General features: G+C 37.1%; 1 protein-coding gene across 1 annotated transcript; it reads left to right on the plus strand.

Moving 5' to 3' along the window:
- Positions 1-2,545: 2,545 nt before the first annotated feature.
- On the plus strand, positions 2,546-15,135 carry cs (citrate synthase). The gene is made up of 11 exons (XM_039652248.2): positions 2,546-2,705; positions 8,513-8,560; positions 8,802-8,909; positions 9,947-10,012; positions 10,558-10,689; positions 11,755-11,943; positions 12,098-12,297; positions 13,383-13,512; positions 13,601-13,702; positions 13,814-14,023; positions 14,614-15,135. The coding sequence occupies exons 1-11, from the start codon at positions 2,655-2,657 to the stop codon at positions 14,782-14,784; spliced, it is 1,407 nt and encodes a 468-aa protein (XP_039508182.1). The 5' UTR covers positions 2,546-2,654; the 3' UTR covers positions 14,785-15,135.
- Positions 15,136-16,027: the final 892 nt, after the last annotated feature.

Consider the following 16,027-nt stretch of genomic DNA (forward strand, 5'->3'; position numbering starts at 1 on the left):
GTTCTGTGATGTGCGTTTGTGACTCTCCTGTTCAGACTCGTTCATCAAAATGAAGTCATTACTCGAAAGGTCCTAGATAAGACCCTTATTCATCATCTGGTTTAAAGCCTTTGAAGCTGCACTGAAACTCTCGTTTGGTTCCCATTGAAGCCCATTATATGGAGAAAATCCTGGAAAGTTTTCATCAAAAACCTTAATTTATTTTCGGCAGAAGAAAGAAAGACGTAGACATCTTGGATGACATGGGGGTGAGTAAATTATCAGCAAAAGTTTTTTTTTTAAAGTGAACTACTCCTTTAAACATTAGAACTTAAAATGAAAATTATAAATGTTGTTTTGGCAACTTAGTATAGTAAGTTGTACTGAAGTACTAAAACATTAAAATAGTTCAATTACTAAAACTTAAACTAAAATGAAAGCTGAACATATAAAAATAAAACCAAATACAAAATATTAACTACTATAATACTATAAAAAGAGTACTAAAATAACACTGAACTGATATGGGTTTTTCATTATAGACAATGCTAAAATCTATAAAAGAACAGTGGATGATAATGCTGATGGGTACTACAATAATGACTGCAAATGAGATTGCTGACATGAAATTATTGCCCGTTTTAAACAATATTTAGAATTCACAAGTAGTTTCCAATTCATTGACCAAAGCGAACATCTGTTAATCAGCCAAACAGACATTGTTATTGGTTGTAAATGGCCAGTGTTTTGGTCTAGCCTATACTGTGGAAAATTTGATTGAATGTAAACTGCAACATGTTATTTGAACCTGGTTCTTTATATGCATGACAAATCGGCTGCATGGTGCTGTATACTCTGAATCTTTCATAATACCTGTGCCAAACGCAATAGAAATTGATGAGAAAAATGTAGAAACTGCATACATTGTGCTAAACCAAAGCGCACAGTGTGCTCAGACAGCGAGTTTTAAACATTTCCAAAGCATTGCGATAAGTACACAGGCTGTCCTTGCTGTAAGGGTACAAAATCAATGAATCACACTGCATGCTGCTGTTTACAGAAGCCTCATAAGCTCTCCAGCATACATCATATCTCTTCATATACGTCAAACCCTGCTGTGTGCAGTTTCACTCCGAGAGTAGGTTTTCTATATTTTAGCTGGCAAGCAAACACAACTTCCGTTGCCATTGTCATGCATATGCAGATTTTATGTTTACAGATCAAATGTGCCAAATACTATGTGACCAAACCTTTTGGTACTGACTTATGTTGCAGTTTTGAATGTGCCAGTTTATGCATTTAGTAAAAAAAAATTGTTTCTTTATTTCTATTTGTGAAAAATATATCCTGTGGTGGTACCATGGTATAAAGTTATTGGTTGGTAATGACAGAGTACTTTTATATACACCATGGTACTGAATTATGTCTGAAATAAAAGCATGTATTTGGAGATATGCTTTTATATACACTACCATAGCTTTGGGGTCAGTAAGATATTATTAAAGAAGTTAATACTTTTATTCAGCAAGAATGCATCTATTTCAAATAAATACAGTATGGTTCTTTTTATGTTTTCAACATCAATAATAAGAAATGTTCCATGTTGAAATCAGCATGTTAAACTTTTTTTTTTCAAAAACATTAAAAAATCGTACTGACCCCAAACAGTAGTCTTTATTGATATATGCAGGTTTGAGAAGTCAGAAGTTCACCAGCTCATAACACAGTGACATAATATTTTTTTAAACACCATAAACTAATAATGATAATGATTATGAGAAAAAAAACAAAACTATTTTAAGTATTTTAAAGTTTCTAGTCATAGAACACAAGACATCAGTCACCAACCTTCTCTTCACCAATCAAAAAATTATTTTATTAAACCTATTTTTTGTGACCTTCATGTATTGCTGAAATGTATATGTAGAAACCTTGTAAGTTCTGTGTGTTGACATTGTGATGCAACTAAGCAAGTTACATATCTCAGAATGTTCTGTTGTGTTGTCGCCAGGTCCAAGAAAATCCTTCCTACCAGAGCAATGACAATGTTACAGGCAGCATGAAGTCTGAAATGAACGTCCTTGAGCCTCTGTATCTATATATTTGTATCTAATGACCCTTTTCCAATAAAGTCTGAAATCTTTGTGTATGCAGTTTCAAGGAATTCATTCATTCACATCAGACTAGCAGCTGCATGATATTGACATAATTCAAACCTTTATTGAATATAGTTCATCTTAAAGACACGCCATTTTGGAGATACGTTCTCTATTGGTGTAGGTCAAGGTGCCCTTACATTTAAAAAATTAACCAAGAAACTACACATGACTTTACATGAACATATCTGTCATTCTATTTCTAGACAGGCAGTTTAAAGAACAACCTACAGCTGACCGTATATGTCTGAATAGTTTATGAACGTTTTATCCTTGAGCCAATCAAATGAAAAAGCGATGAGACTTGTCGCCAATCAAAATTAGCTTTCTACTTTTCAACCAATCAGAACGGTCTCGCAGTTCCATCCTCACCAGGACCTAGCTGACTCAAACCGCGCCTACAACAGGCCCTCGAGTTCCTTTTTCAACCTTCACCGCGAGCACGGTAGCGAGAGGGGCACCTTCAAGCAGGGGTCGATTAAGAACCACTTGTAATATTTATACACACATAAAAGAACAATGTCCTTCCTCTCTATCAGCAGACTAGCCCCAAGGCTCCTCAGTTCAAAGGTAGGAAAGTTTTATTTTAACTTTAGTGAGGGAAACACAGGCTGCTGCCTGGTTAGGCTAGCTTAGCTTAGCATATATCACCGTATTGACAGACAGCCAGTAATAATAAACCATATCGATCTACTTTCGGTCATTTATGCATGAAAGTGACATATTCTGTTTTTGTTTCTCCCCATATAACTCTATATTTTTAAAATCTCCCTCTGTCTTTCAATACCAATTGTGCTTGACTACATAGGCTAGCTAGGCTTTCAAAAATGTTATCAGACGTTCAAAATTGTGTTTGAACTTAAAAAGCAAGCTGTCAAAACTAAGGCACAGCCAATATAAAGTTGTGTTTTAAGATTTGGTTTCATTTAGGTACATAAAGATACATAACAAATAAACCCGCTATATTTGTTTTTCTGATATTCACGCTATTCTGAAGCCCAGTTGTGTAACTTAGTTGACGTGCTTTCACATGAAATTAAACACTGTAACCAGTTTCAGTTGATCTAATGTAACTAAAATTGAACAATTACTTTGACGTCTTCGATCTGAACCTGTTTAGCTATAGTCTGAGACCGGTCAGTCTTGTAGTTTTTGTCTGTGGCTGACTTGACCTTCAGGATTGTCATTTAATTTATTAATATTTTAATAGTTTCAATAGTTTGTGGATTTGCTAGATTATTATAATTGCACCATAATAGGGATATATAGGGTTTGTGCATTGTCTACTTATCAAGGTTTCACCCGCTCACTAGTACAGTAGGCCCTACTAATTGACATATACATGCATACATACTCACACTTACTTTAGTTTAAAAAACCCATGATCTAGTTTCTAAAACCTTGCGATTTTATGGAATTTGCATAATGTGAAAAACGAGTGCAAGAGTAATGTGCACGAGTAGTTTCCTTAATGATGACCTGTTTAGGCTTTTGTTGCCATTCTTTCAAGTTCTGTGATTTCCAAAGTTACAAGCCATACACATTTTATTCCTCAATATAGTTTTGTTCTCCTTGATCTGAAATGCATTGAACGACGTGTCACTGGTGATGTTTTTCACGTCATATCTAGATTGTGATGGGGGGGGAAAAATAAGTGGAAAACGTGTCACTTTATATATAACCTAAAGAAATCTGCACTTATCCATGTACTGTCTCAGTCGGAATGACTTCATAGTAATATAGGTCACTGTGCTCTTGTCATTCAGGGTTAACCCTCCGTTCACACCCCTAGGTGACCTGTGTACACCAAAGTTTATCTGCCTTCTCTTCTGCAGTGTATTACATTTATGTAATCTGCTGATTGTCAGTTCATAGGAGTGACCAAGGTGCATTCCTGTACTGTACTTACATAATTTTTCTTTTTTTTTTTTTTTAGTTATGTGTTGGACCTTCTTCACTTCAGACCTAGTTGTCTGCTTTGAAAGCACTTTAAATAATAGACTTAAATGACACTTTTGAGAGATTTGCTAAGCTATGTGAATGGATTTGTAATGCAGCGGTACCATAAAGAGTTGTTCCTGATAAAGCATTCAGATGGTGGACAACTACTTCTTCAGCACGTCTGACCTGTCTGACACAGCTCTGTCCGCCTGTCATCTGCTTTGAGTATAGAAAAACAAGGTGTTTTCATCTAAACAAAGCACAGATGGCTTTTGGAAGCCGAATAGAGCATTACCTGTCAATCTTTTATACATTTTCCCTTCCTAAAGAAAACTCACAAAGAGTTCTTATGGATTTCCTCCATATGGTATTAGTGATCCCTGGTAACAGTAACACGCCAACCCTTGTGTCTGTTCTGCATATAGGCTGGCTCTGTAGAATAGTCTGTGCTTCAGTAGTCACAATAGGAGTCAAAAGTCAAAGAGATGTCTAAGATTGCCAGCTGGCCAGTATCCCTTTGCAAATGCACTCTGCCGCATTTGTGACGCGGTCCTTACCTTGATTCTGTTGCCAAGGGTTGTTGTTGTATAGCATACGTTGCACCGTAGGATTTGTAGTTTTGCATTTAATTTTTTACATTTGAGTTGTCCTTGTAGAAGGACAGTCAGATTTTCTTCTGTTCATCATTAAAATAACATATTCTAACATTTCATCATGTTGAACTAAATAACATCGATTAGTTTTATGCACATTTGCTCACCTGTCTAATAAAGTACGCAAGAGCGGCGTCGCTGTCAAGTCAAAGTTGGTCATGGATGTGAAGCTTTTGATAACGCCATGCCGATATTGATCCTCGTTTTAGTTCTCCTTTTGTCTCAATGTCTGCTTGCCATTGGTCCATAATGTTTGAACAAAACAACAGCGTGAACGTGCCGCTTGACAAAACGCAGTTTTCCACATCTGTCACCAATGGTTATTATGGCAGTACGAGCGGAAACCAGGGATAATATGGATATTACGTTATTGACAGGCGACAATGACAATGAAGGGACGAGCCCAATGTTGGGAAAGTTCACTTTCTAAGTAAAATAGTTCAAAGTTCAGTTCACATTTTAAAATGAAGTAGTTCAGACAAAGTTTGTGCAGAAATGTACGATTTTTCCCATCCTCGCCGACCTCGTCATAAAACTCGTTTAAATGATCATGCGATACAACGCCTCCTCTATGCTTTGTCGAGCTCATGCTGCTTTTTGTTTTGATGACGTATGCTTGGCGGTGCGTGTGACACAGGTGTCTTGTGTTGCTAGATTGGGTGTTTTTTTTCGCTACATATTAATGCCTGTTTACGGCGTGTTTTAGCCAGGTTTTTGTCTGGAAGGCTCTATGGAAATCTGCCACCCTATTGAACAAAGTTACTGAGAGAGCGTGCGTTCGCAGACACCAGAATGAACAAGTTCACAGTATCGTTTGTCAGGCAGTAATACAGTTCAGTTCACGTTTAAAATGGATATTTCTCTGAAATTAAACATCTAACTTTTGGGATATTGTAAGTACACAACTGCAGGAAATGTATATCACACTGTGCAAGTTATTTTTGGGTATTTTATTACAAAAATCCTACATTGTACCTTTAAAATGCATACTTAAAAGCTGAATTAAGTAAATGCATATTACATTTTTTTAACTACACTAAAAATGGATGTTTCATAGTATAATAGTTATTTAACTTAAAATTAAAATTACAACATTATTGTCTTAATTTCTTCACTTGCAAGTGTTAAACCCTAATGTTGTAAACTTCCATAGAAATGTTAGAAATTATGCAAGTCTGGGTAATTAATAGAAAAAACACTGTTATTGAATATCATCGTGGCTCATTGTATTAGCTATTTAAAGGGTTAGTTCACCCAAAAATTTTTCCACGACGCATGCGCGAGATTTGCGATCTGCGTACACAGCTTACACTACTTCAGATCGCAATTCTCGCGCATGCGTCGTGGAAATCTATAAGGAAGTCTCGTTCTGGCCTACAAGGAAGAAAAAAATAGTCGAATAAACTCGTTATTTTTGTTTGTTTTTTCGCACAAAAAGTATCGCGTCGCTTGATAAACATATAGTTGAGCCACGGTAGTCACTTGGGATATTTAAACATTTTCTTCATTGACTTTCTGGGCCGTCAAGAGGCAGTCCCTTAGGAGCCAATGTGGTAGTTATACAGCTCTCAAATTTAATCAAAAATATCTTCATTTGTGTTCCGAAGACGAACGAAGGTCTTACGGGGTTGGTACAGCATGGGGGTGAGTAATTAATGACTTAATTTTCATTTTTGGGTGAACTAACCCTTTAATGTTAAATTTTAAGGTTAAAACGAGCTGCACGGTTGTGGATAAATTGAGAATCACATTTTTTTTTTTTTTTTTTCAGATAGAGATCACCATTATCCCACGATTCTGAATTAGACAATTGAACAAAATAACGTGTAATTTACATACTAGATGTTCTGATGTTAATTGCTGTAGTCTATTTAAAAATATATATATTAAAATATTAATAATATTAAATATTAAAAATATTAATATATATATATAAAATATTTTTATTTTATTATTATATGTATTTATTTAAAATCTGTTTTTTTATTTAATGAATGATGAACAGATTGTTTGAATGATTCAATGACTCACTCCTAAAGACTTCACTTATTTATGTACTGGCTGTATGATTACAAATCTCTTGAATGAATGATTCAATAGCAAATAAATGGGCGGATTTGAATGTCCCGCTGTGATCGTGCTTGTCAAATATTTAATAGACAGCAGAATCGTGTTCATTTAGGAATTCCGCTACTACAGTACAGAATACAGAGGCTTATGTAATCGCCCTCCTCGTTGCACTGGGGTCAAACTAACAGCTGCCAGTAGCCTCACCTTTCCCACAGATTACACGGCCATAGACTTCAGGTCAGAGACAAGCAGTTTCTTCTCAACAACAATAAAGGCCACCCATGAATTAGTTCAGAACCTGTCTTGAATGTTTTTCTGGTTACATAGCTACTGTGTGTCATGCAAGGTGTGTCAGCCTGAAGAAGAGAAATCTTTAGCTATAGTGCAGACTGCAGACAGAGTGACGGGTGTCTGATGATGTCAGTGCACTGACTCGCATTGCAGTCAGGAGGCTCACGGTGTAGGAAGTATTGGCTTTGCAGTCATTCCCTGTGTAATCCAGCTCAGTCTTAATCTGACCCTTCAGGTGAAAGCAAACCAGTATGTGCAGTGTAGCCCTGTTAGAAGACTGATAGAAAATAATTAACTCAAGCTTTTTTCACAGCATTTTTATGCACATCGATAATATATCAATAATAGATTCAAGGGTGTAATACAAGGGTAATGTTAGAGAATGTGTCAATATTAGTTATTTGATTGTGCATGCTCATTTACTCTTTTTACATTTAAATTGATTGATGCCTTCTAATGCTTCAAATGCAAATAGTCAATAACACCATTTAATGTAATCTTTTGCAAATCTTAGAAGGAACATCCATTTTTTCACACTGTACATTGTCACTTGTAGCATTTAAAATGATAGATTTTTAGTGTTTTATTTAGAATTTATTTTGACAAAATGCTAGTATACAATTTTATTAATTTACTCCTAATTTGTAAGTCGATTTTGGATTACTTTTTAAATGATTAAGTGTAAATTTATCAGTTTTTGGCCATACCATACCATCAAAATAAGTATTGGCTTATCAGTATCTGCCAGAATTTTATCGGTGCGTCACTGTTTTTAAATTTGCTAAAGAAAATGTGAGCACTGCTTCTCTATGTCATACTTGTTGACATGTTGTATTTGGTTGTTAGGTGATTTCTTAATATTAGCTAAAAATCAGAGGTAAATTACCTTTTTTTTAACGTTAAACATTTTCAATTTCACACCCCACAGCTAAATGCTGTAAAAGCTGCCTGTGTGTGTAGAGAATTAATGATGACTATATTATGTTACGAGAATCGTCTCCCCACATGCCTTGCCAATCTGACCCGTCTTTACGTCCGTGCTTGAGTCATTCTGCAGTGGCAGTTTATCTCTAGTCCTGCTGTGTGTCGATCAGACAGGGCTCTTAATCTTATGCTATGTATAGAAATTAAGGATGTATCTTGATCTAGGAAAGGGATAGGCCATACAGGAAAAACTCGTCATTCTTCCTGAAGGAATTCTGTAATAAAATTAGCTTGGATAATTAGAAGATTTGTAATTTGAGTCCAAAGAAAAAGCATTACCTTGGCAACTGACACGTTTTGCATTGTGTAACTAAAGTCACCTGCCTTGCAGCTGTCAGCAGACCTTCTCCGGTGATATCTCCCTGGTTGTTATCATGATGATGAACTTGCCCTGCTTTGCATCTTTCATCAAAGTCTGTATTTTCTTTTCTCTTCCAGAATGCAGCATGCGTTGTTGTGGCTGCCAGAAATGTCAGTGCATCCTCGGTATGTATCTGCATAATTTGATCATAGCCGGAACCAGACTTCAGATGTTAATAATTACACTTATTGAGATTAGATCACAGCCTTGCTTTTGAAAGGTTGAGTCACTATCAAATGTCCGTGTATACTTTTTTTGAACCTCAAAAAGCAATTTGTCATTTATATTGCATGTTAGACAGTTATTAAATCTGTTTGTGCCAGATTCACTAACCAAACTGACTTTTTTCCCCTTGAACTTATGCAGAATTTAAAAGATGTCTTGGCAGACCTCATCCCTAAAGAACAGAGCAGGATCAAAAACTTCAAACAGCAGCATGGCAAAACTCCAATCGGTCAGATAACGGTGGACATGGTGAGAGAATATCACTGCACTCACCATTACCGTCTGTAAGGTTTTCATAGTACTTAGGCTAGTCATTTTAGTACTTAAACTCATTTTATTTCAGTAACTTGCCTAGGCAACATTGTTCAATGTTCAACATAAAAAAATGGTCTCAATTTTTTATATCATGTCAATTTTAAATAACTATTTTAATAGTTTTTTGTTAACAATCACAACACTGATACAGTTACTCACTTCAACACCACTCACACTTTGTTTACATATCAGAGATTCATTTTTAGCAGAATGATGGTTCTTTATGCTTGGAATAGTTTTTAAAAAAAGTGTGTAAAAAGCAAAAAGGCTGTGCAGTATTGTAAACATAACACTTTAATCGTGATAATATTTCGTACCTTATTGCTTAAATTAATGTTTTCTAACCTATTGGCCCCAAATACCCCTTTATCAAGTCAAATCAGAAATGTTTCCTGCTTACTCATATTTGACTGGATATCATTGAGGATTATCATTAATAATCCTGAAGATGGTAATTTTTTTAGTGAAGTAAATCAATTGTTTATTAATACAATTGCTAATTGTATCCTTTCTTTCTGAGTAACTGGTTAGGAGTCATTGGCTTAAATTTAGGATATATTATGCCTTACTATTAGCCAGGCTCTGTTTCGTGTGACTGATGACACGAGCAAGTGTTACCTAACATGCCTGACCAGTTCTGTCTCACATGATGTGGTGTTGCACACGCCCACAAACACAGTAATAGTTTTTTGGCCTCTGATTGGACAACTGTTTTCTCAAGGACCCTCAGGCTATGGTGTGAGTGCTGCTGCTGTCATGGCTGTTCTTTCAGCTGAGTCATGTGGTGTTTGTCTCACTGCCAGTTATTCTACATTGCAGATTAAACTGCATTCAAGGGGTATAATTATTCAAAAATATGACCCAGAGGGCAAATTTAGGGCAGAGAAGTGAGATGGCAGACTTGAAAGCATCACAAAAGGGTGATGATAGAAGTATCTCAGTAATGTTTGAGTGCTGTTTCTGTTCAACAGGTTTATGGAGGAATGAGAGGCATGAAGGGTTTAGTGTACGAGACCTCTGTGCTCGACCCTGATGAGGTGAGCGCACACGCACGCAAGTCATGTGTAGTCAATCCGGTGTTGCTAAAATGTAGCTTAAACCAGGTTATATTGATTTAAACATTTGTTAATTATAAATCAATGTAATGCCTTTTTTTGTTATGAAATTATAATGTTAAAGTCTTAGTAGCAGTACAATAGCATTTATTGCTATTTATATTTTTTATCATTATTAGAATATAATGTTATTGTTCAGTTATGCTTAATATTTTAGTATTATTATTCAAAACAGACTAAAAGTTTCTGTTTCCCATAAAATTAAGCCGCCAATATGCATTTATCATTAACGTGTACAAAAGGCATTTCAGGTTTTGAAAATGTACCATGAATGATGTCATAGTAGAAGATAATTATTTGCACCTAAAAATAGATAGTTGCACCATGGTGCCTTGAATAAATATATACATTGGGTTAGTATTTATCCTAGTAACCCGTGTCAGAGTTTGAAGCGCCAGTTCTCCTTGTTTACTTTATTCATTCAAACGTACTGATGCCCTCCCTGTGTTTATCGATCGCGTCTTTAGGGCATCCGTTTCCGTGGTTACAGCATTCCAGAATGTCAGCAGCTGTTGCCCAAAGCGTCCGGCGGAGACGAGCCGCTGCCAGAGGGTCTGTTCTGGCTGCTGATCACAGGACAGGTGCCCACTGAGGAGCAGGTGAGGAGGAATTCATTGATTTTCATATTCACTGCAGGTTACCTGTTAAAGAAATTCAGGGCGCAATAGAGGAAATATCTATTGAGAAACAAAGTTTTGTTCCAGCTCTCGTTGTGTACATCTTAATAGGGTGGAAACATATCATAGTTCCTAGAGTTAATGGCGGAAGTACCTGGTTTTTGGTTGTTTGAACCGCACTAACTAGGAATGGTTTTAGTTCTAGGAACTCCTTTTAGGGAAACTTAATTAGGGTAGGGTCTAAACCAGTGCAATAAACTACCAGTGATGTAAGTGTTTGCTGGTTGGCTAAATGCACCATTTAAAAAAAAATGCTGTGTAAACAGTTTATAGCCTATATATTTACTCCATAAACTAACTACGAACATGGAAAACAGTGATTAGAAGGATCTCTCAACCTTTACGCTAAGGAGAACATCCAATCCAACTTTGGGCGGACTAAGCGAACCATGATTATGTATTTCTGCCCAGCTAGCAACATTGGGCATGAACTGCACGGCAAATGCTAATACTTTTTCATACTGTCTACTGTCTAAGACGGAGAATGGGAGCGCTGTGTGGTCAGGCTCTGCCGTTCACAGCGCAGTCAAAATAAGTCACCACAACAAGTGCGGCTTACGTCACTTCAGAGTTCCTGTTGGCAATGCGAATGCAACCAGGAAAATGGCCCTTGGGGAACATTTAATTATTGGGGAACTACCCTAGGGGCTAGATCCTGTAGCTAAGTTCCTAGAACAACCCGGTGCGAAAGCCCCTAATATTAACATAAAGGAAAATGTACAGTCGGCCTGTATTTATCATAAAATAAACCCACAATCAGGTTTTTAAGATTCTGACACAAAACACAAAAAATTATCCCATTTACATGATTGCTTAAAAAAATTATTTTGTTGATAAAATTTTCTTTTTAAAACTAGTTTCAACTTGCTTCTTTGGTTTTGTAAGTGATTATTTTTATTTTCTTGAGCTTCTAGTTATGTATATATGTGTGTATCTCCACACATAGTAGTAACTTTCCTCAAATCTTTTTCCTCTCTGTTTCCTCAGGTGAGTTGGTTGTCCAAGGAGTGGGCTAAGCGTGCGGCCCTTCCCTCTCATGTGGTTACCATGCTCGACAACTTCCCCACCAACCTGCACCCAATGTCTCAGTTCAGCGCCGCCATCACGGCTCTGAACAGTGAGAGCAGTTTTGCCCGGGCTTACTCTGAGGGAGTTAACAAGGCCAAGTACTGGGAGGTGAGTCGTTGGAAATATTTGTTCTAGAAACTTTATTGGTGAAGTGTGTACTGATAAACCTGATGATAAGACTAAAATGACTTTTGAGTAAGATATTTATTTGCTGTTTAATGCAACTGACACATTCACAAGAGTTCACGTCACTTTTGTGTAGTTTGTCTATGAAGACTCAATGGACTTGATCGCCAAGCTCCCCTGCGTGGCGGCCAAGATCTACCGCAACTTATACCGTGAAGGCAGCAGCATCGGCGCCATCGACTCCAACCTGGACTGGTCACACAACTTCACCAACATGCTGGGCTACACCGAGCCACAGTTCACAGAACTCATGAGGCTGTACCTCACCATTCACAGGTGATGACCTACAAATGATCTCCTTCACTGTTAGGTTCTAGTCATAAGCAATGAGGTCAGCTTGGACTTTTAACCTTTGTGATTGTCCTCAGAAAAGCTCTCTGGTGTTCTCTCTGTCATCAAGCTTTTTGAGAAACACTTGTATTTCCAGTGGAGACCTGAATGCACCTGATGTCTATTACCAGACTGGATCATTCATGCCATTAAACATCAATAGCACAAGTACAATACTGTAAATTGGCTTTTAAAAGGAAAAACATCCACAATCTGACACTGAAAATGATGTGAAGAGCAGTGGTGTAAAGCTAAAAGCAAACAATTTGCCCTACCTTTCTCTTCGTCAAGTAATGTTTTTTTTTTCTAGGGCAGCAACGATCATTGATCAAGATGTGAATTTAGCTCTCTGATTAGTGGATGAAGTAATAACTGACAGATTTCTGAATAAATGGATGCAAATGAAGTACAAAACCTTGGGTAATAAACTATTTGAATTAAACAAAATCTACTAATAAATATTGTATTTGAAATCCCTAAAACACCTGTTAAATTCTCTAATAACTGTTTATGGCATTAAACTGACACACCTCATGAACTTTACTTTTTGAAAAATGATTGTGTGGCATTAAAAAAAAAAGATCAATAAAACATTTATTGATCTAACTTAATCTCCCACTGGCCGGTGACTTTAGACTGTACACGCATTGTTCAGTCAGCAAAGAAACACCCAACCCGCTGTACTTGTTAGGAAAGAAGGGGGTAGCGAGATGGGAATGTCTTCTGTATAGAATAATTCAAATAAATCAAGTCCTCATGTTTAAGTTTCAAGTTAAATTCATTTGTGAAGCACATTTAAAACAACATTGGTTGAAGTGCTGCACAAGAAATATCTAGGTCCATCCCCAAAAACATTCGCAAAACATTAAAAGCACAAGAGTACAAAAAGGTTTTTAAGATTTCTAAACTCAAACACTGGATGCTTTGTTGATAGATGACGGCAATTTGTTCCATAACCTGCGGCCATGTGGTTGTGCCAGTCTACAATCTAGTTTAAACTACAATCCTTGTGCGCTTCTGTTTCTCTCCAGTGACCACGAGGGTGGAAACGTCAGCGCACACACTAGTCACCTGGTCGGCAGTGCCCTATCTGACCCCTACCTCTCCTTCAGTGCTGCTATGAATGGCCTGGCTGGACCCCTGCACGGACTGGCCAATCAGGTTTGAGCCTTAATGTGCATCGTGTTGCGGTTATGAAATACTAACCAGCTTTGCATTTCATTCATGCATTTCCTCCTCTGCCCTGTAGGAGGTGCTGGTGTGGCTGACGGCCCTCCAGAAGGAGCTCGGGGGTGAGGTGTCGGATGAGAAAATGAGAGATTACATTTGGAACACACTCAAATCAGGCAGAGTGAGTGCCTTTGATATACTTGACGTACAAAAGATGGGGTTGTGAAAGTCCGCAGATGTATAATGGATGATTATTCACACTGATTGTTCTCTCGCTCATGTCATTATTCAGGTGGTGCCAGGCTATGGCCACGCTGTGCTGAGGAAGACAGATCCCCGCTACACCTGCCAACGCGAGTTTGCCCTCAAGCACCTTCCCAATGACCCCATGTTCAAGCTGGTAGCTCAACTCTACAAGATCGTACCCAATGTGCTTCTGGAGCAGGGCAAGGCCAAGAACCCCTGGCCCAATGTAGACGCTCACAGCGGAGTCCTGTTGCAAGTAAGACACAAGAAATCAGCTGATAATACATATAAATGTGATTTTTTTTTTTTTTTTTTTTTATATATAAAGATGATTCGGCATTTTAGTACACAGGTCTGTATCATTTTTGTCAAGTGCCCTTAAATTATCTTGTATATCTATCTTACCTTTCTGTATGTAAATTATTTTTGTTATTATTTGATCATTTTACAAATAGCCTAAAAGAACTAATAAATAAATAAATATATATTTGTATATATCTATATGCATCTATATGTATATATATGTGTGTGTGTATATATATATATATATATATATATATACATGTGCATATATATATATATATATATGCGCATATATATATATATATATGCGCATATATATATACATGTATATATACATGCGCATATATATATACATGTATATATGTATAACTAAATATGTTTATATATATATATATATATATATAATATGTATTTAATTTTTGTATACACTTTAAATAAATAATATAATTTATATGAATCCTTTTTTTTGGGCCATTTTCAGTTTCCATCTATTTTTCTGTTTGCTCTGAAATCCTCTTATTTTTGTATTCTTGTGTTTTGCAGTATTATGGCATGACTGAGATGAACTATTACACTGTGTTGTTCGGCGTATCCCGGGCTTTGGGTGTCCTCGCCCAGCTGGTGTGGAGCAGAGCGCTTGGCTTCCCTCTGGAGCGCCCCAAGTCCATGAGCACGGATGGACTCATTTCACTAGTTGGGGCCAAATCAGGCTAGAGAGGTAGAGACCATGCCAGCGGAGTGAGAACAGGAAGGGGAGGAGCTTAAACTATTAGAAACAAGCCTCCGGGCTAAGGGATTCAAAGAGACAGTACACTTTTAAATTTCATCTAAAAAGGGCCTTTATTATATAGCGTCAAGATTACACATCCCATTTACACTCTTATTAGTCTTTCATTCCCAAAACCACACTTGCAGCTACATTTTCACAGGAAATGTGTAGACGCATTACACAGCCATCGCTTGTGGTCACTCCTCTCCAGTTTTCCCGCATTTAACGCCGATTTTCCAGACCGAATGACCAGCTTGAATGACGCAGCTATGGATGTAGTGAGGTGAGCCAGCCGTGTTATTGTCCAAAAACACAGCCGAGAGTAAGATATCTTCCCAGAAATCACTCTCCCATTTAAATTAAAGAATGACCTTTAAATACTAGTTAAGAAGAGTTTGTTCACCTGGTATGTAAATAAACCCTTTATCCTCAGCTGTCACACCAACTATTTAGTTTTAGTCTTGTATTTTTATTCTCCCCGAGATCACTTGAGCCTGTTTGTACGAGGAAACAAATCATCAAAGCCCTGCTCTGAGCCTGTCCGATAATTCGATTAAGTTTGACAATGCGTTTATACAGTATAGCTAACATCACGTTTCTCCTCGTAAGAGCACTCCATGGCGGCAAAACGGTCCTCTCAATAGAATTGATTCTATGAGTTCAGTTCAACTTGGGAAGCTTGTATATTTGTTTAAAAGGGTACTGCCCCTTTAAGTTATCTCTAGTATTGCTCTCTGACTTCAACCAATCGTCTTCATCTTCCTGTATGGTTTTTGGAAGCACACGTGGTGCCCTTTTTATTTAAACTAACCAGTCCTTCCAATCGCTCCCTCTTCCCTTGCCCTTTATTTAATCAGTGGACTTATTGGCCTTTGATTTGTTCAAGATTTGTGTCTTTTACACAAGTTATTGTAGTCGCAGGTGATTCGTGTACCAACTTGAGAGCAAGTTGAATTTGTACGTTCATCCAAGAGCGTTCAAAACCTGCTACCTTTTTTACCCGTTTAGAGTTTTAGTTTCTCAGTGTTTTGAAGAACGATGTCTTGTATAAAGAGAAAAGCTGTCATTTTGTGTAGGTATACATAACTTGTGGTTTTATTTATTCATGTAAATATAGTTTGATTGTATGAACTGCATATCAAGTCTCACCACCACTCACAATTTATAACCATAGCCATCTATAATGAC

This window comes from Pimephales promelas, chromosome 20, assembly GCF_988280905.1.
Source record: "Pimephales promelas chromosome 20, fPimPro1.hap1.1, whole genome shotgun sequence".
Lineage (NCBI taxonomy): Eukaryota > Metazoa > Chordata > Actinopteri > Cypriniformes > Leuciscidae > Pimephales > Pimephales promelas.

What these genes read in the sequence shown, in the direction of transcription:
- cs (XM_039652248.2), top strand. Translation starts at nt 2,655, where the DNA reads ATGTCCTTCCTCTCTATCAGCAGACTAGCCCCAAGGCTCCTCAGTTCA. An exon ending in CTGTGCTCGACCCTGATGAG is followed by an intron (nt 10,013 to 10,557) that starts GTGAGCGCACAC and finishes TCGCGTCTTTAG; the next exon opens with GGCATCCGTTTCCGTGGTTA. An exon ending in CTGTACCTCACCATTCACAG is followed by an intron (nt 12,298 to 13,382) that starts GTGATGACCTAC and finishes GTTTCTCTCCAG; the next exon opens with TGACCACGAGGGTGGAAACG.